The sequence below is a fragment of the Amblyomma mixtum genome, chromosome 7 (assembly GCF_055824585.1).
Source record: "Amblyomma mixtum isolate Tamu chromosome 7, ASM5582458v1, whole genome shotgun sequence".
Taxonomy (NCBI): Eukaryota; Metazoa; Arthropoda; class Arachnida; order Ixodida; family Ixodidae; genus Amblyomma; species Amblyomma mixtum.
Window position 1 is genome coordinate 109,125,878 of NC_143018.1, and position 19,542 is coordinate 109,145,419.

General features: G+C 47.8%; 1 protein-coding gene and 1 pseudogene across 1 annotated transcript in view; one reads left to right on the top strand and one right to left on the bottom strand.

The window, feature by feature from the left end:
* Window positions 1–201: 201 nt before the first annotated feature.
* Window positions 202–1,629, bottom strand: LOC149337170 (uncharacterized; annotated as a pseudogene).
* A 10,143-nt stretch (window positions 1,630–11,772) lies between these two features.
* The window catches only part of LOC149337171 (uncharacterized), a 33,345-nt gene continuing 25,575 nt past the window's right edge, over window positions 11,773–19,542 (top strand). Inside the window, exon 1 of the mRNA XM_089554340.1 lies at window positions 11,773–11,961. Within this exon, the coding sequence (XP_089410466.1) occupies window positions 11,773–11,961 (189 nt within the window). The remainder of the gene's footprint in view (window positions 11,962–19,542) is intronic.

The window sequence follows — 19,542 nt, forward strand, 5'->3', positions numbered from 1 at the left end:
AAGGCGAGACTCAGGCGGTTGACTCTTGTTGTGGCGTTGCGGCCTAGTTTCGGTGGGCCTCGAAGGACGCGCATTGGCAGAGGTTTAATTAACACTTCTTTTTGGGCAAGTTGGTTCATATTTGAAGACTTTAAAAGGGCGCATACACACACGACCACAAAGTACAAGAGACGAGACACAAGCGCCGAGGTTTAAGGTGGGTTAGCTTGCTAAGTGGACCCAGTTCCGACGGTTCCGGTGCAGCAGCTCACGGCCGGCGCATGCGGTGCAGCGCCGCCGAGATAGTGGCGCTACTGTTGCCGGTCCGAGCTGCCCGGTAGCCAAGCGGACGGCTACAGGAGGCGCAGAGAGGTTCGAGGCTGCGTTGGACTACATGCGACTGCTGGGACACGCTCGCAGCCAGCCATGGATTGAGTAGCCTGAACGTGACGGGCGGCCGCCCGAGCGGCGCCCTTGCCACTGGCGCCGAACCGTCCATGAAGGAGGCCGCCGGCGATGTAGCGGCACACGGAAGCAGCCTCGGCACCGTTGCAGCAACCGGGGGAACGTCCGTGGGCCTGGTCAGCTTAGGCATCTTGCTAGACGGCGGCTGATGAAGCTGCAGGTTGGGTGTAACCGAAATCTGTTGTCGACGAGAGGTTGTGTGCGGTGGGCTCCCGTCGAACTTGCGTTTGGTGGCGGCTGAGCCAGTGGTGTCAGGCTTTTTTGATGATTCTAACGCCGGTGGGAAGCAAGAAACATCATTTGCCTGGGTTGGCGTGAGGACAGGCGTCGGCGCCGGTTGAGGGGGTCCTTTTGAGGCAAAGCGGGGCGGGTGACAATTGCCATGCCTGGGACTGCTTCCACCGGTTGGGCATTCGTATCCTGCTTCGTGTGACTTTCAGCGCGTTGCGGACCGTTGGAGGAGCGGGGGGTGTGGCTAGCAGGCTTCGGCTGTGCCGAGAGCTCTGTAGTCTCAGCGGGCCGCAGCTTAGACGTCGCTGCAGAGGCCTTTTGAGCTGTTGGCTGTGGTGACGAGGCAGACGGGGATGATGAAAGCCGCGACACGGATGCTGCTGCAGAGTGCTCCTTGTCGTCAGGAGGCGGTGGCGACAACGGCAGGGAAGAGCTAAGTGGTGGGGACGGGGAGTAATTCGTCTCTATGCGGGAACTATTGCAATGCGGCGTAGCAGGGGCATCATTTGAAGTGATCGCGTGCGGAAAGAAACAAGCACAAGGAAGCAGGTCAGAAGACGCGCAGGGGACAGTTGTAGGAGCAGGACGTGCGGCAAATCTTGTGTTGAGTCTTCCTGGTGTGTCATGCATCGAGAAGTCTGGGTGCGAGACGCTGGGCAGGAGTGGCGGACAGGCGGCCAAGGGGTGCCGAGGCGGGCAGTGCTCTGACGAAGGCTGCGTAGGCGAGAGTGAGGCTGCTGCGAGGACACATGCTGGCTGAGGCGAAAGTGGGTCTGCAGCATCGTAAAGCGGCAGCGGGACATAGCGGGCGCCGAACTCCGCCATGACGGCCGCATGCAGCCCATCGTACGCCGGGCAGCCCAAGGCAGGGCAGGCGAGTCGGCGCAGCAGGCCGGGAGGGAGGATATCGCAGAGGACTGCGTGTCTGAAAAGCTGGATAGTGATGCCGTTCATGTGCAGCGCAACTAAACTAGTTTAGTTTAGTTTAGATTATGGGGTTTAACGTCCCAAAGCGACTAAGGCTATGAGAGACGCCGTAGTGGAGGGCTCCGGAAATTTCGACCACCTGGGGTTCTTTAACGTGCACTGACATCGCACTGTACACGGGCCTCGAATTTCTCCTCCAAAGAAATTCAACCGCCACGGCCGGGATCGAACCCGCGTCTTTCGGGACAGCAGCCGAGCACCATAGCCACTGAGCCACCGTGGCGGCTCATGAGCGAACCACCCGCCTTGCTCTGCAGCCGGTAAGCCGGCAGCGGCGGGTCGAAGCTTGGGTCCTGCCAGCCCGCCATCATGGAACGCCACTGGGAAAGAAGGCGTGGCTCGCCTGGTCACCACGATGTGGAGGTCGCCCAGAAAGCGACCGCGACCACGTTATTAGAGTGCTGCCGATGGGCAGATAGCAGCGTGGAAGTGGCGGCCGCCTCATGCCGGGGCCAGGGTCCCAAGACGTTCTCCTGCGTGTTGTTGTTTATCTCAGTACATATTGCACATATACACGGGGGGTTTTGGCCAAGGTACGGTGGGGAATGCGAAGGAAGTATTTGTGCGGCAAAAAAGGCCTCAGGTGGTGAAGTAGTATAGCGGAATGACTTCAATTATAAAAAGAAAAAATTATATTGTAGCGGCCTTTATTAGCAAGGGATGACTGGTTGTTAAGGCTGGTTAGAGCGGGCAAAGGCAGGTCCGGTCCCAGAAGAATTGATGTTTTTGCCGCGCGTCGGTTCTGCTGCTTCAGCTGCCGATCGTGTTCTCGCCTCGCGCCGCGCATCGGTTCTGTTGCTCAGTCTGCTAAGCGTCTTCCTCTTTACAATATTAATGGTTGAAAAATTTAGATGAATTAAACAAACTTGGATATACCAGGAATAGAATAAAATACACTTTCTGGACATGAGGCACAATTTTATATGCCGTTAGCAAGGTAACCGACCAGTTGCAATCATGTAATCATGAAGGTAGCCACAAACACTGCGCAACGAGAATCTCTTGGCGCTCTCACCAAACGAGAGAAGAACTGGTAGAGACACAGGCAGTCCTAACCTCAAAAGAGAGACCTCCAAACAATGCTTTGTCTGAAATGCGAACCGCCGGCAAGAGACGAAGAAATGTTTATTGTTTCAACTTCACATGAGTCACAAAGAGAGAGAAACCCTTTAATGAAAAAACAGAGAACTTATCCGGTATTTAAAAATCACTGGCATGCTACTCTGCATGGGGAAGGGAATCTGCGAGACAAAAAAGGAAGGACAGCAATGCATAAAAAGTAAAATAAAAGAAATAAAAAGGGGAGACGATGAAATGCTGTCATTAAATGCGTATTATGGTGCACGAAGAGTAATATTGAAACTTACGAAATGATGAAAAATAGTCCGAAAAATAAGCTAATAAAGTTCACTGAGTGAAGAATGAGTGAGGGTAACATGCAAGGTGAACTTCGAGCTTTTCAAGATGTCCATTTTCATTTAGATATGCAAAAGAAACTTCCATTTCATGTATTTGTTGCCTAAAGTAGACTATGGGACCTAAAACCCTGTTCATTGATAGGGGCACTGGGGAGAGCTTCCCCATGCAATACTGATAGTGCGCACGCTCGTTAGCATACTCAGGACACTCAAGCAGGATATGATCGTCGGTTTCGATCGAGGCGCAGTTGTCACAAAGCGGACTGTTTATATGTCCGAAACAGTATCGCAAGCCGTTTGTAAATGCAGCGTTCAGGCGAGGTCGATGATAAAGTGTTTCCAGATGGCGAGGAATTCTGGTTGGGAACCTTGTTCTGAGATGTGTGTCGATGGAGTAAAGAAAGTGGCAGGGATGTGTCGGCAAACTTCAGAGCCGACACATTTCTTCGGAGGCAAATCTGTTAGGAATTTGAGATACAAAAGATTTGAAGAAATTGCGAATGCATCTACGATGTTGGTGCCCTTTACGAGCCGGTTAATCTTCTTTTTCATTGGCCAGAATACCATAGTGAGCTGGTATTCACTGAAATGCTATGCAGTGGCCTGCGACAATAGCCATGCATATACATATGCCAACGGAAACGGGCTGATGATTGTTATTTTTTTCAACAGGTTGGACAGGATCTGCAGGGATGCTTTGGAGCCGGTAACGATAACGCATCTGCCGGTAGTTTGGTGCAAGGTATAGGAAGCAGCTTCATGAATGCCGTGAAGCTCAGCTGCCGAAGAGGATGTCTTCCGCTGGAGTCGGTAACAAAGAACATGGTTTGCTGAGGGCAAATAACGGCCACAAGAAGAAGTTCCTTGCGTAGTTAAGCCGTCGGTGAAGATGTGGGTACGTTGCATATATACCTCGGTTAAGTACACGAGAGTACCTTGCAGAAGCGCTGTCTGCGGCATCCGGCTCTTTGCATTCACGCCTGGAGCAAACTGCGCCACCTTTAGAGGCGAGAGTGTCCATGAAGGAAAAGTCAGAGGCAGTAGTTTCTGTGGATAATTATTAGTAGAGAGGGACAGGAGCTGCACAGCTTGGCCAAAGCTAGAGTTGGAGTGGGTTAGGTGGACGACGTTGTAGGAAGTGCTTCTTCCCTTGGAGAACATGGCTTAGATGTGTACACATAGTTTCCTGGGCGATAGTCACATCTAGCGCGAGACAGCCTGCTTCCGCTACTGTTCCTGATGCAGAGGAACCGTTAGGGAGGCCAAGGCATATCCGCATGCAGTTGTTCCACACGGCCACTATAATCTTCTTGCTTGCTGGAGATAGTCTTTGAAGCACTGGTAGAGAGTAGCGCAAGGTTCCTTCAACGTAGGCTCTTTCAAGGAGAACCATTGATCGGCAGTTGCTTCCCCACCGTGTTCCCACCATGAACCTGAAAACTTGCGATGCTATCATCTCGCGGAGGTTTTAGATCTGAGGGGACTACGAGAGATTGCTGTCTATCACAACACCTAGGAATCGCTGATTTCATACATAAAGTATTGACCGTCCACCTAGGAGGAGCGGTATCGAGACATCGTTTTTGTTGTGAAAGCTATGGCAACAGTATATTCTAACAAGAGAAGAAGACTTCGGGGTGCTAGATACATCGCGGTGTGCAGTAACGCTCTCTGAAGACGTTGCTGGGTAGTATAGCGCGAACGGGATGCGCTCTAGGTTCAGATATCATCTGCATGAATCGTTATGTGTATTCCTCGCAGCAGGTTTCTTGTTACGTGTGTAAGGGTAATACTGAAAAGGAGAGGGCTGAGCACCGCTCCCTGAGGTACGCCTCTCTTCAGTGCGTGAAAGTTTGTTAGACCATTTGGAGTGCTCATAAAAGTTTTTCGTTCTTTTAAAAGCGTCCAGTTCACTTGTACAGGTTTCCTCCGAGGCCTAGACTGGCCAAGTGTGCGAGAATTGCATGGTGAAAAACAGACTCAAAAGCGGACTTGATGTAAAGGGAGACGGCTGTTGGGATGCAACGAGCATGATGGTACTCTTCGAGTGATATGACGAGGTCTATGCATTATCAGTCGCAGGAAGGAACCCGTTCATTCCTTGCAGATACCATTGCGGCTTTGGAGTCAGCAAATGATGCGCTTGCATATCATTCGCTCCATAAGCTTACCTACGCAGTTCAGTAGGGCGATGACCCGGACGGATGCGTAGCTTGTTGGCTGCTCACAAGCTTTCAGAACAAACACACCATTCTCCAGCTTCCATTCCATGGGGACCTCACCAGTCACTTAGGAAGAATTGCAATCTTCCATTTGTCGAAGACGGGAGTTGTGGGGTAGCTTTGCGATGGCGCCATAGGTCACTTCATCGTGACCTGGAGACGTGCGTCTGTTTGATTCAGCAATAGCTATAGATAGCTTCAGGTGTGAAAGGCTCGTCCAACGCTGGCACTGCCGCCTGTGGGATGCCTGACTGACCATCTACGAACAGTGCCGAAGGCCCTGACCTCGCTACAGCCGTGTGCAGTATTCGTGTGAGATTTCTTTTAGGGATTTTCTTTCATGCTGAGAGAGTGCAGCGAAGAGGTGAAGCTGCTAGAGTGGAGTGCGCATACGATCCTCCAAATGTTGGATAGTGGTTGGTGCACATCCAGCGTAGAACAAAAGTCACGCCATCTTTGCCGACTGAGTTTATCAAGGCAACGCCGAACATGGCGTTGTGCCCGTCGGTTGGCACGAAGGTCGTCAAGGTTCTTTGTCCGCAGAGCTTTCCTTTCAGCACACCTGCAAATAGCGCACAGCCTTTGAAATGTCTCATCATTTGAAGGTTGCCTAGCATTTTTAGCTGCAATTCGTGCACTTTCTCTCAGGCAGTGAGCCATTGTCGATACGAATTCCTGATCGCGGGTTGCAGCAGTAATTACCCTAGTTGCAGCGTTCTTGTATGCATCGCAGTCAGCAGATTTTATAACGAATATCTTTGGCGCCAGATGCACACGGACAGCTGATATGAGGAGTGGGTAATGATCACTTCGCCGTGTTTCCAAATCGGTGCACCACACAAAGTTGTGGTCAACTAAACTTGTAACAATGGTCACGTCGGTGCTGCTGGCAGTCGTCAGGCATCGGAGGTAGGTAACGCTGCCACCATTTAGCGGCTCAATTGAAAGTGTTGAGTAAAGTTTTGAAAGCTTGGCACCTCGGGTACATGTGTGTGAGCTGCCCCAAATTTCGTTGTGAGCATTGAAGTCTCTACAAATATTATGGGGAGAGGGCGTCCTTGCTATCCCGTTTTCAAGCCTTGGAGCGTCGAGTGGCCCGCCTGGTTCCACGTATACTCCAATGAAAGTGTACTGTTGTCGGTCAGTTAATTTTACGGCGCACACGTATTCCAGGATATCCTTTCGAAAGCCTATTAGCAATCTGCTGACGTCATCTGGTAGTTGTGAGCGGTGAAGAGAGTATCCGTGCAGTCGAACATTTTCTTCGACACGTGATTCAGAGATGATTAAGGCAGGTAAGCGGTACTCTCGCACGAGCTACAGGAAGTCGGAGAGCTTCGGGAGCAAACCGCGAGTGTTCCACTGGAAAATGGTGCACTGCGAAAGATATTGTCGATGGTCAGCTGTGGTAAAGCTGTCGCTGTTGAAACCATAAATATTCATGTCTGGAATTATGCCCCTGCTGAGTGTAGGAGGCCAATATCAGCGGCTGCGTTGGAAGGGCAGCTTCTACTGATGAGGGACTTCGTGATGAGGCGTTGGAACGGACAAGGCCTTTGATAGCTGCAAACAGCATCGGAATCAGTAGGCATGTGATGTGTTGTTAATTTTTTCCGTTTTTCTGCCTTTCGCTCATCGTCCTGTCGCGTTGCGACGCTTTAGACTGAGTGCGAGATAGGCTGTTTGTCGGGTCTTGTGCGGATTGTTGGAATAGCTTTTGATGGAGAAGCACAAACCGACTTACCAAATTTCTTTTTTATGTGTTGTGCGCTGTTTTTTCGCGCTGTGTTGACAAATTTTGTGTGAGATCTCACGTATTCTTGAAAATCACGTCAAGGTTAGGTGGGGGATCATAGCGCTTCAGTAATTTTCCTAGTGCTTGCTCCATCGTGCTTGCAAGTGCAGCAGCTTTCTTTTTAAAACACCCTTCGTATGAAGCAGGGTGTGAGGCACCGCAGTTTGAGCATTTAGGCTGCGCTCTCGATGTGCATTCTTTGCGCGAATGGGGGCCAGCACACACTTTGCAGCGCACGGGGCCGGTACGTCTCAATAATTGGCCATGCCTCTGGCCTTTGTAAAAATGTGTTGCGGCTCCGACGTAGTCAGTTACAGGGAAACTTCAGAACCCAAGCATAACTTGTTTGGGCAGTGGTGCATCTTTGGCGAATTCCATAATAACAGAGCAACGACGTAGTACCTCTTTGACCTTGCCACCGTCCTCAAGTGTGGAAAGCCTTCTTGCGGAGAGGACGCCTTGGTCCCGTAGATACTCCTGGAGGTCTTCATTTGAGTAGGTCACAGGTTCATCTTGAATTTCGTCATAACTGACTGAGTAACAGCATGGAACTCGGGCCTCTACAGCCACTCCAGTCCGCTTAGTTACTGTGAGCAGACGGTTGGCAGCCGGCAGTGTCGATACTGTAACCATCAAGCTCCCGTACTTGTTAAAGCGATGGGTGATGACTTTCTCTTGAGCCGACGCTACCACAACCGAAACCAGGATATTAGGGTGGCTTTCCATACGGTTCCTCTTACTTGGTGGGTCTGAAACTACAGGAACACCAGAAGCTCTTTTTTTCTTGCAGGACACAGCTGTAAAGGATGCCTGGTCCATGTTTTCTGCATGGTCACCCAAGGGCGCATCGCTGGCTTGTTCATTACGTGGTCTCTTATTCGCAGGCTTCTGGTCTGTGACCGCGACTACAGGGGCCGCTAGACTAGCTGTTGCCGCTGCTGCCATCAGTGCAGCATGGAGCTCAGCTGGCGGTGATGCTCCGTGTCGCCGTGGATACGGCGTAGAGTGCCTAAAAGGTCGCTGGATGGTATTCTGCAGGAGGCCCGGGACCCCCAGGTCGTCACACGTCGAGGTCAAAAACCAAAAAAAAGACTGAATTTACTCGTATCGTAAAAAAACGCCCAAAATTAGGGACTGGTCTCAGAAAGGTGATCCGCTAATCATCGTCTTCTTATGTTTCACAAAGGTTTGTTGCAGCGAACCCGCATCAGCATAAATGCAAATTTAGGGGGGGGGGGGGGGAAGCGTCATTGACACCTCACGCATATTTGATTTACATGACCGGACATTCTATGGGCACAATAACTACTGAAAATCCACGGTATTCAGCAACGGATCACGCAAGCTGGCTGAGATACGTTGGAACCTGTGGAAACGGGAAGTCTCCAACCGAATGAGGTGAGGGACGGGATAGATTACAGGTGCACTGAGAGCTAACCTTTGCAGTAAATCAGCCTCCTCCTTAATACAGACACCCCATTGACCAGGTACCCAGACAAAACGGACCTCGCTCACTGCGTGCGGCACAAAACACCTAAGGGAACGATTCAATAGAGAGTTTTCGGAAATTTCGACAGACACTAAAACTAAAAGGCAGTCTGTAAGGATAAGAGCATGCCCCGAAATTTCCAGAAGAGCCAAACCAATGGCCAGAAACTCTGCAAAGAATACAGGAGTATAATCAGGGATACGAACAGAGTCGCTCTAAGCCAGATGCTGCGAAAATATCCCAATCGCCACTGCCGGCCGCAAAGGTCACTACAAAGCGATGCGCCACTGCCTCGAGATGGCAGGTGCTTCCACCGTTGGCTTGCGAAACCCACGTTGCTCTTGCCGAACAAACTCTCTCGACCAAGAACCAATTTATCTGCCAACTACCACAGTGGTCAGTTCCCTCACAATTTGGTGGGCAGGTTGCGACGAGGTCAAAAGGTCACGTGACCTGGGCGGCCCACCTAGGTTGCCAGAGGGGCAGGTTGCTCCGGCTGTGAGGCTGCAAACGGTTGCCAACGCAGGATAACTTTTTCCAACAGGGGTGTACTCATCCTGACGTGTTAAAAGAAACTACGCAGCTCTTATGGAATACTCACATAGGCATGCTTTGTGCGCAGTCCGAGGTGTGCCCTCCCCTTTTCAGATCTCTCATTGGTTGCACGTAGTTGCTTGTCTCGCCTTCGGCATGCAATTTCATCCCGTGAATAAGACAGCATTGTTGCTGGAGCGACCCAGGAAGACGGAGAACGGATTGATTTATATGTTACCTGTGCCGTGGCTAGTGCGAAGTGCATCGTCCGTGATATTTTATGATCACCTCAGAACTTTCGCCTCAGATGAAAGTTAGCGACACAGCGACAGGAATAAAGGCAAAGGTAGGAAGTTAGTCTTTCTGTCTTCACACCAGGGACTTCCACTCTGGGAGAAAAAAGCCCACTCCCGGACAACTTTCTGTGGCTCTATAGAAAGGCACGCAGAAAAAGGAAGAGCGAGGTCGTCGTCCTCGTGCCGCTGGGAATGGGTTCGTTATTTGGTTTAGGAGGAAACAGAGAGAGGATTGTCGCGGTTTTCACTCTTTTTCGTGCCCTTTAGGCAGTTGACGTTCGTCTGAAGGTAACTGGGATCATGTCTGACGATTCTGCGATCGTGGAATGACTCTAGAGCTTCAGAGCCTTTCTGGATTAGATGCAGTTAAGCGGTTTGGCAAGGTTCCTTTCGAAGAGCATGAAACGTTTGCAGAGGATTCGGAGGACTTTTGGCGATTGGCTCGCTCGTCGAGGCTGGCAGATGTTCGTATGGAATGCAGCGGAGTGCGTGCCGGTCATAAAAACGCGGTCGCCAGTCGACATGAGGGAAAGAGTGAGGTAGGTAGCTTCTATTTATATATATAAAAGCAGATGTATCGACATGGTCGAAACGCTAGCAATAAAATAAACTATTCACTCTTCGTCAATCCATCTGTTTTTATATATCGCCAATCCATAGCAACTTTATATATATATATATATATATATATATATACAGGATTTACTAGCTAACCTTAGCCCGGGATTAAAAATATTCTGCGGCAATCTAAGACGACGCGACTAAGCGCATTACTGGCTATTGTATGGAGGAATTCACACCATTGTTTTGTAATGTGAACTTTATAATTAGTGGAGATTAACACGCCAACTTCGCAAGCAATGAACATATGCGAAAAAATCCAGTAAGAAAATTGTAGAACGGCCCGGAAAGCTTCCAAATGAACAGTTTTGTAACTTTCCATCTATTGCGTATAAGTTTTTTTTTCGCTCCCTGCAGATGCCCGCGAAATACAAAACAAAATACCACGTGACATGTCCGCTCGCGTCGCGATTGCAATGTCCTCAAACGCTCCGCCTACAAACGAACCGCTCATTTGGCCAGGTGTGCTGCCGCTGAAAACGTGACAGGGCTGCAACACGGGCGCTCGCTGTGCAATTTACGCAAGCGAAAGCGATAAGGGCTGCGTCTGCTTATCGCTGTCATGAACCGCCACGAGAGAAGCATACCGCTGGTTTAAATGGCACAGCCAGCTGCTGTGTGGCTGACCTGTCTTCTATTAGGCGGCAGCGCACAAGTCCAAATGATCTGTTCGTTCCTACGCGGAACGTTTGAAAGCACTGCAATCGCGGCGTGCAAGCGAGCATGCCACGTGGTATTTGTTGTATTTTGTGGGCATCTACAGTGAGCGAAAAAAAGCTAATATGTAATAGATGGAAAGTTAGAAAGTGTATAGCTGAATGTTTTGCGTACGGTTCTACAACTTTCTTATTGGAATTTTCCGCCTATATTCATTGCGAGCGAAGTCAGCTATTAATCGAGACTAATGATGCCATTAACCACAATACAAAAACAGCGTGATTTGCGTCATACAACAAACGGCAACATGCTATTCATCATGTCGTCTTAGAGTGCAGCGGCATAATTTTAATTTAAAATTCTGGCTAATGTTAGCTGGGACCGCCTCTATAACTCTGCGGTAAATTCAGTATAACGTTCTATTAGTCTTGTAAAAGGTGGTCCCGAAGTTAATACTGCCCGGGTAACCTGCAGCTAAAAATTTCAATGGTTCAGCTACACGGCAGGAAGAGCATGCAAGAAAGTACAGGAACGAAAACCAAGGAAACATCGGAACACAATGCTTCTGAGCAAACAAAAAATCTAAAAAAAGTGAAAATGCAAGAATAAAGCAAAGTATAAATTTAAAGTAGTACAGGAGAGACATTTATGCAATACTTTAACTAATACATTAACACCAGCAAAAAAGAACACTCGAAGGGGGGGGGGGGGGGGGAGGAACGCAGCAGTCAGCAGTTAAAACTAGGTGTTCAAGTACCGCTTCAGCAGCGCTCAAATACCACTATACTGAGAACAGAAATCATCGGCAAAATTTTTTTTTATCTGCTGCTTCAGCGTCATCACAGACATGCGTACTGCATCTGCAGCTGCGAAATAACCCCTGACTGCCAAGTCTTCTTTTCTTCTTGATGCTGAAGCCACACATGCGTACGCACTGCCTTCCTTCTTTCCCCCTCGACAAAGTGCGCTCGTAGGATTTATTTTTGTTGAGCGGAATTAAAAGCCCTTCGACATTTGTTCTCGAGACCTCGGGCGCACCAGAACAAGCTTTACCGTGAAAAGGAGATAATTACGCGCGATGTCTGCGCAGACCGTACTACCAGAGATGCACCCGTCGTCAGAAGACAAACCCTACCGCTCAAAGGTATCTGTGGTCATCGAAGATGGCGTTGTCAAGTCTCGAGTCACGGACACCGCCATTCCGGACGTCGATTTTGCGACATTCTTTTCCAACGCCTGGCAAAGCTACGCTGATCGAACGGCAATGGTGAGCTAAGCGTTTTCTATAGTTCTTTGTTAAGCGTGGATGGTAGCTACGATAATCCAAAATAGGAATTCTTTTTCGTTTTCTTCTTAAAAAATGTCTGTACTTCTGAAGAATATAACCCTTAATCGGTGGTACATATGACTACTGCTCAATTTAGAGACATTGTGTCTACACAAATCTGCTATCTTAATGGTGCGCGGCTGGAGGCAGGCATCAATTTGGAAGTTGTGTTTTGGCTTCAAAGCGAAGAAAAAGCTTCCAAACCACAGTTAATATTTATAAACTTGCAAGAGAGTATTGAAAATACACTTTTTTTCACCTTTGACGCCGCGGTGACTAAGGGGTTACGGCGCCCGGCTGCTGACCCGAAAGACGCGCTTTCGATCCCGGCCACGCTGGTCGTATTAAGATGAAGGTGATATGCTAGAGGCCCGTCTACTGTGCGATGTCAGTGCACGTTAAAGAACCCCAGGTGGTCGAAATTTCCGGAGCCCTTCACTACGGCGTCCCTCCTAACCTCATTCGCTTTGGGACGTTAATCTCTGGTGAACGAAATTTTATTACGTTTAAATTGCACAATTTTAGGTGCACTGGCGCTGTTTGTTACTGTTGGCTTGGTGTCCGCCGGCAAACTACATCGTTCCATAATGTGTTCCATGGTACGACGAAACAGCGTTGACGACGGACAGGACGGAAGAAGAAGAGATAGACAGATGCGCTGAATACGTTCCTCTCCTTGAATACGTTCTAGTCGTTCATGGTACACGGAATAAATGATTGATTAAACAAATCAGTGAGGCATTGGTATGACCGAATCTTCAATTTATGGTCATTATAAGAAGAAACATAATGCGGCTGATGTAAGTAATTTGAAGCAGTGAATCCTGTTTGATTGTGAAAATGCTAAAGAACAATTTAACCCTCACATTTCTGCGGCGTTCATTTAAAGGACACAAGTCACAGTTCTCGTTTCATATTGGTAGCGCTGAGAAATCGTCTGAGATAGCGTCTTTTCAAAGCGCGCACCATTTGTAAGATTGCAAAGCGAAAAGTTCTTGGAAAAACAGCATAAAGGTGAAACTCTTGCAGTGGAAAGTCGCGCACGAATATTTCACACCTGCTTAGCGTTGCACGCAAACAGTTGGCAAACGCATGGCATGACTGCACTGCACGGAAGTGTACGATATAAACAGAAAAGAATAAAAAGGTATAAGCTATCCTCCAGCGCACTCTCTTTTTTGAAAAGGAGTCTTTTTACTCCCATGTAGGCGTAGTCCTGTTTAGAGTGTAGCGGTCGCCGCTCGCGGGTGCGCATATCGCGTTTTTTGTCTCGGAACGCGGGCTCTTCTGATGGCATACGTGTCGATCCGTCAGGGTATGACTGATTGATGTACGGCACATCTGGAGCAACGGAAGTGTTATCGACTCCGCAGTGCGTTCTGTCCATTGCATGGGAATGGTGTATGCGCCGTTTCACGACCAATAGAAAACGAGCCTTTGCAACTGACCTTGAGAGCCTGATCTTTTGTGCAGTGACTTGCGTTGTTTAGCTTAGCCACCCACTTAGTCACGGTTACCCACCAACTTAGTCACCAACTTAGTCCCACGACTGCAGTTAAATATTGCGCGTAATGTATTCTGGCCTCATCTGGGTGTCGTAGGCATATATGTCAGGTACGAAACGAAGTCGCGTGCCTGACAAATGCCAATCGCTCAGACATATTTTCAGTCCGCATACTATTTAAATCCCAGGAATATAAATTATAAAGTAAACATTTTGACCCTGAACCCTACCCTGCTCTCGGTCATGATGTAACGATAGGTTTACTCCAACATATCCACTTTCCTTGGGGATGACTTCCTGGTGATACACTTTACGTTCCGGACCCCTCCCCGTACCCCCTCTCGTTTCCTGCTTGTGAATTTTCTTGTCATGATAGAATGTAGAATTTCGCGAAACGATAAAATGTTTTATGCCATTCTTATATGAACTGCCCACGGTTGCCATTCAGTTGCCGCTCAATTACAAGATTTCTTGGTCAATGTGCTCTCTCCGTGCAGGATACATTGTTTGTTTGTTTGTTTGTTTGTTTGTTTATCGGGTTTAACGTCCCAAAGCGACTGAGGCTATGAGAGACGCCGTAGTGGAGGGCTCCGGAAATTTCGACCACCTGGGGTTCTTTAACGTGCACTGACATCGCACAGTACACGGGCCTCGAATTTCTCCTCCAAAGAAATTCAACCGCCGCGGCCGGGATCGAACCCGCGTCTTTCGGGCCAGCAGCCGAGCACCATAGCTACTGAGCCACCGCGGCGGCGGATACATTTACGCAGCGATCGATCTGCTTTTTAAAACAGACCAGGAGTGCAATTTTCCACGAAATCTGCGCTCATAAATACTTCCTTTTAAGCACGGCATTATAAGCCCTTCATTAGCAATGCCATTCGGAACACGTATTGCAACAGTTGCTCTGGGTGGGTTGGGTTTATGGGGTTTAACGTCCCAAAGCGACTAAGGCTATGAGAGACGCCGTAGTGGAGGGCTCCGGAAATTTCGACCACCTGGGGTTCTTTAACGTGCACTGACATCGCACAGTTGCTCTGTCGGAGAGTTTCGTGCACAAGATCGACTCAATATCTACTACGTAATGGTGAGATTATAAACCTCTGGAACCTTTTTGGACATTTTACTCTGTTATCAGCCGCGGCCTCGATTTCGGAATCAAAAAATAGTTCGGGAGGCTATCGAAAAACCTCAAAAACCGTTCCCGGCTTAAGCTTCGGTGTCAATCGCAGGGACATGACGATGGCACAATGGCAAGGCAATTAAATGATATAAGGGATGCCACTCGAGTTGTTCAACGGGCCGGTTCCGCATAGACCCCCTTTACTCTGCAGCCGCAATTATAGTCCGTCTTTACCTCTGGCGCCGTCCGGTGTCATCAAGCATGGGTAACTTTTTTCTTTATTTCCTTTTTAGTCGGATCGACAGCTAGGTACCGAACAGATGTTCGTCATCATTCGCGAAATTCGATTACAGCATGCCAGTCACTGCCCGCGGAATGAGAAGCAAAAGCTACGATCCAATCCGTTACGATAACGCTCATTGACAATTGCGGTCACCTTCCCTCCCGTCTGTACGGTGTCCTTAGACGACACCTAGCGCCGCTGTGCGGTCGCACCGGCCAGTGTGCAAACTCTCTCATAGCGTTCTGGTAAAGCTTAATGACCAGGCAAACCATGGAACGATAGTACTTTATGAGCCGTACTGTCTCGACTTTTCGGTCATGCCTGCAATACTTACTGTAATATAACCTCATATGAATAGGTAAAATAAACTCTAATATAAAAAATATTTCCAGTGGGTAGCAAATGGTTATGAATCAGGTAAGAAATGTAGCAATGTACATTCGTGTAAGCAACCTAGTCTCGAATATTCATAAATGCTAAAAACCATGTGATCAAAACAGCTAAACAAGGCACTCCAGGGAAATGGAGGCGCTCCAGAGCCTTAAGAGAAATGTACTTTGAGCTAACACAGAAGGAAAATGCCTAGCCTACAAACACTTATCCGGGTAAGTATGATACGCTTAATTGCCTGGGATTCGTGCATTGCATTTGTCTGCTATAAAACAATAAATGTGGAGTGAGCACCGATGTAACTCCGGGTGATTGATTTGATTGACTATTTTAATTGATTAATTGATTTGACTGGTTTAATTTGATTTATTCATTTAATTCAAGTGATTGATTGATTGGTTGATTGTTTGATTGTTTGATTGTTTGGTTGATTGATTGATTGATTGATTGATTGATTGATTGATTGATTGATTGATTGATTGATTGATTGATTGATTGATTGATTGATTGATTGATTGATTGATTGATTGATTGATTGATTGATCGATCGATCGATCGATCGATCGATCGATCGATCGATGGATGGATGGATGGATGGATGGATGGATGGATGGATGGATGGATGGATGGATGGATGGATGGATGGATGGATGGATGGATGGATGGATGGATGGATGGATGGATGGATGGGTAGGTGGGTGGGTGGGTGTATAGGCCTACTTGATCTCTTCCTCCCGTCGACATTAGGTAAGAAGTGGATAATGGTAGCAACCGACATTTAACCCGCTACGCCGAAGCGAAAGTTCTGCTCCCAGGAGGTGGCGCAGAAGTGGCCAAATTCTTTTTTCAATACGTTCTCTTTGGCCACGGTGCCTCAGAAGCTCTTATCACGGTTGGATGCCGTGCCGAGCTCACTCAAGTAATTCCGCAGTACTGTCACACATGCCATTAGATATGATCTGCAGACGAACGGCCTCACGGAGCGCTGGAAAACGACGATGACGAACTTGATTGGCATGTACATGGGACGTCATTCTGCCCTACGTGGCCTTCGCCTACAACACCGCTGTCTAGCAGACAACCCAGATCACATCGTCCAGGCTCATCCACAGCAGGGAGTCAACCACCACGCTCGACGGAATGCTCCCAAACGTCACCGATGAAGACAACAATGTCGTCGTCTACCTTCGGCGCGAAGAAGCCCCTTGCCCAATTTCGGATTGAACGATCCGTAAGCGGTTGAACGGACTGGTCGAATCGATCGAACGAATACGTATCGCGGAATACAAGCCAGGAGACCGAATCTGGGTTTAGACACAAATTCGCCATTGCAGTTTGAGTGTAAAACTTTGCGCCGCTATTTCGGCCAGTATAAGGTTCTTCATCGACTAGGCGACGGGAACTGTTCTGTGAATTCGTCTCTGATCGAATGACCGCATCCCAGCGACGCCGCGTAGGATCAGAAGTTGTCGATGTCCTCCGTCGAAAGCCATTTTATGCGGACTAACGGGCCCGGCTTATTTTATCCACAATGTTTATTTTCTACCCTTCGCGTTTATTTTTTGGTCACTCTTCTTTTTGCGTTAAATCGTCGGGTCGGTGCTTCTTTGAGAAGGGAGTAATGTCATGGATCTTTGTACTGTATATTATATCTTAAAGGAGGTCAACCCCCTCCGAAATGCACCGTTCGGCTTCACTGATATCAGCAAACCGCGAAACACGTCGAACAATGGAAAACTGTTCCGGCGAACTTGGGTCCAAGACCAAGATGCGATCCATGTTATCCGGTAGTTGAACTTGGCCAAAGGACCTGACTTCGCGCCTCGTCGAGGGGAGACGTTTTGGTTCGGCGGCTCGAAGTTTCCTCAGCTCCTGTTGCCACAAGCACTCAGTCCTTTGTTCGACGTTTTTCACGGTCTTCTGATATCAGTGAAGCCGAAAGGTGCATTTCGGAGGGGGTTGACGTGCTAAATCGCAGTAGGAGCGTAATTACACGTGTCGTTTAGCTTGAAATTTGAGAAGAGGTAATCTGTCCGTTCTTCGTTCAGATAAAGAAGGTGGGTTTGTGGCGTTAACGAGAGATCAGTTTGGAAAGAAGGCCATGGAAGCCGTACTGTCAGTCATGCAAAAGGGGCAAGCGGTATCTGGGAAGAAACTACGGTTGGCAGGCAAAGCTCTGCAAGAAACTGAACCTTGAAAGATTGGCAAAAAACATCGAAAAAAGCAATGCTGTTCTTTTGCAGATCCTGTTCACCGCTAAAACACACAAAGGGGAGTGTCCCCTAAGGGTGATTGTATTGGAAAAAGGCACGTGGCAAAAATCAGTCGCAGTCTTCCTGCAAAGCAAACTAAATCTTTTAACGATTGACGATCCCTTTCAGATTCGATGTTCTGAAAAAGTTTGGAGTTCTTGGAGGAGAATCATGACAAAGGTGTTCTGGCCTGCTCTTTTGACATAAAGGATTTATACTACTCCGTGCCACAAGAAAAACTACTCAGATGTGTGGAAGAGTGCATTGATTGTTTTGGGTCAATAGCTTTTCAAAATGCAGCAGGTTTGTTCGTAGAAGGTTTTTGGAATTGCTTTCATTTTATCTCAGGTCAAGTTACATTGAATGCAATGACCAGGTTTCATTCAAAAGCAAGGGGTTTGTACAGGCTCTAGTATTGCCCCAGTTCTTAGCGACTTAGTTTTAGCTCATGGTGACAGGGTCGTTTGTGACCGCCTGAAGGTTTTTAACAATGTGACTGTTTTTAGATACGTTGAAGATTTTTTAATTTTATTACAAGAGTGCAGTGATTTTCCGACCACTGTCAATCAGCGTTTAGTCCTTTTTGGTGAGTGTTTTAATCCTTTAGTACTGACGCATGAAATTTCAAGAGATGGTGTTTTACAGTTTTTAGATTTTAAGCTAATTCTCATTGAGAAATCCACGTGTTGGGAGTACCATCCAAGGGCTAACAAACCCCTCTTACCGTTTCATTCATCTCGTACAAAACTTGTTAAGAGAGCAATCACTAAGCAATGCCTAAATAACGCGCTGAAAAAGTCGTGCTGCAATTCACTGAGCCACGGTTTCCAAAAGCAAGTGACGCGTCTTCAGTCAGCTGGGTATCTGACAAGCCTCATTGTATCCGTATTTGAACGAATGTTGAAAACCGTAAAGAAAAAAGACAAGAACCAGAGCGAAGCAAATGGAAACAGAACGGTAGTCATTCCCTACTTGCACAACACCCCGCATCGGGTAAAGAAGATTGCGAAACGCAGTGACGTCAGAGTAGTGTTCTCGGCGCCTGAGAAGTTGGAAAAACTAGTCAAATTGACTAATAATTTTCAAAAGCCTGAAGAACCATGCTGTATCAAGCACCGGGATCTTTTGTAGCATGTGTTTCTGGTGTGGTTTATGAAATTCCTCCGTCGTGTGGCTCTAGGTACATCGGTCAAACTGGCCGATGTCTGAATGAAACATTACTGGAACACAGGAGGAAGGTAGGCAATTATAGAGACGGTAATCTTTCTGAACATTGTCATGACTGTGCTGAAAAGAATAAGAAACCATGTAAACCTGTCTTCAGCGCATGCAGGATTGCGGCCAAGCACAGTTTTCAGGAGGTTAGAGAAATAATAGTGGCAGATTTGATTAGGAAAACCGGTCCATCCTGCGTCAGCGCACCATCTCTCACACTGTCTTAAAAGGAAATGATGTTTTTGGGAGCAGCTACGTGATGTCGGCAGGGCTATCAGCTTGACGTCATGCAGCAAGGTGTATATAATTGTGCTTGTGTGTCAATAAATCTTCAGTTGGAAGTAAGCGCTTGTGTTGTCCAAGTCTCTTTCTCTGTCCGTGTTTTTTTCGCTTGTACGTGTCTGCTATGAACCAACTATCCCAAAGGTCTGTGCTCTTGAATATATAGCAGGCGGATATAAATCCGATCAGCGATAACTTTAACTGATGCGAGAACGTTGGTAGCCTGCTCTCGCTATTTTGTAGCCCGGACACGACGCTACTAGCATGTCTTTCTTACTTAAACCATAAAGGGGAGAAATGATACGCTGTTGAAAGTGTTTCAATTTCACATCTCGTTTTTGCAGTATCCCAGCTTAGAATAGAAACGATTACAAATTAGCAAAAGGCACTTTGTTTCTCAACGTGTCATTTTTATAAAGTAAAGTGTTTGTAACTCGAAGAGAAATATCGTAGTTGCGGCCTGACTGGAAAG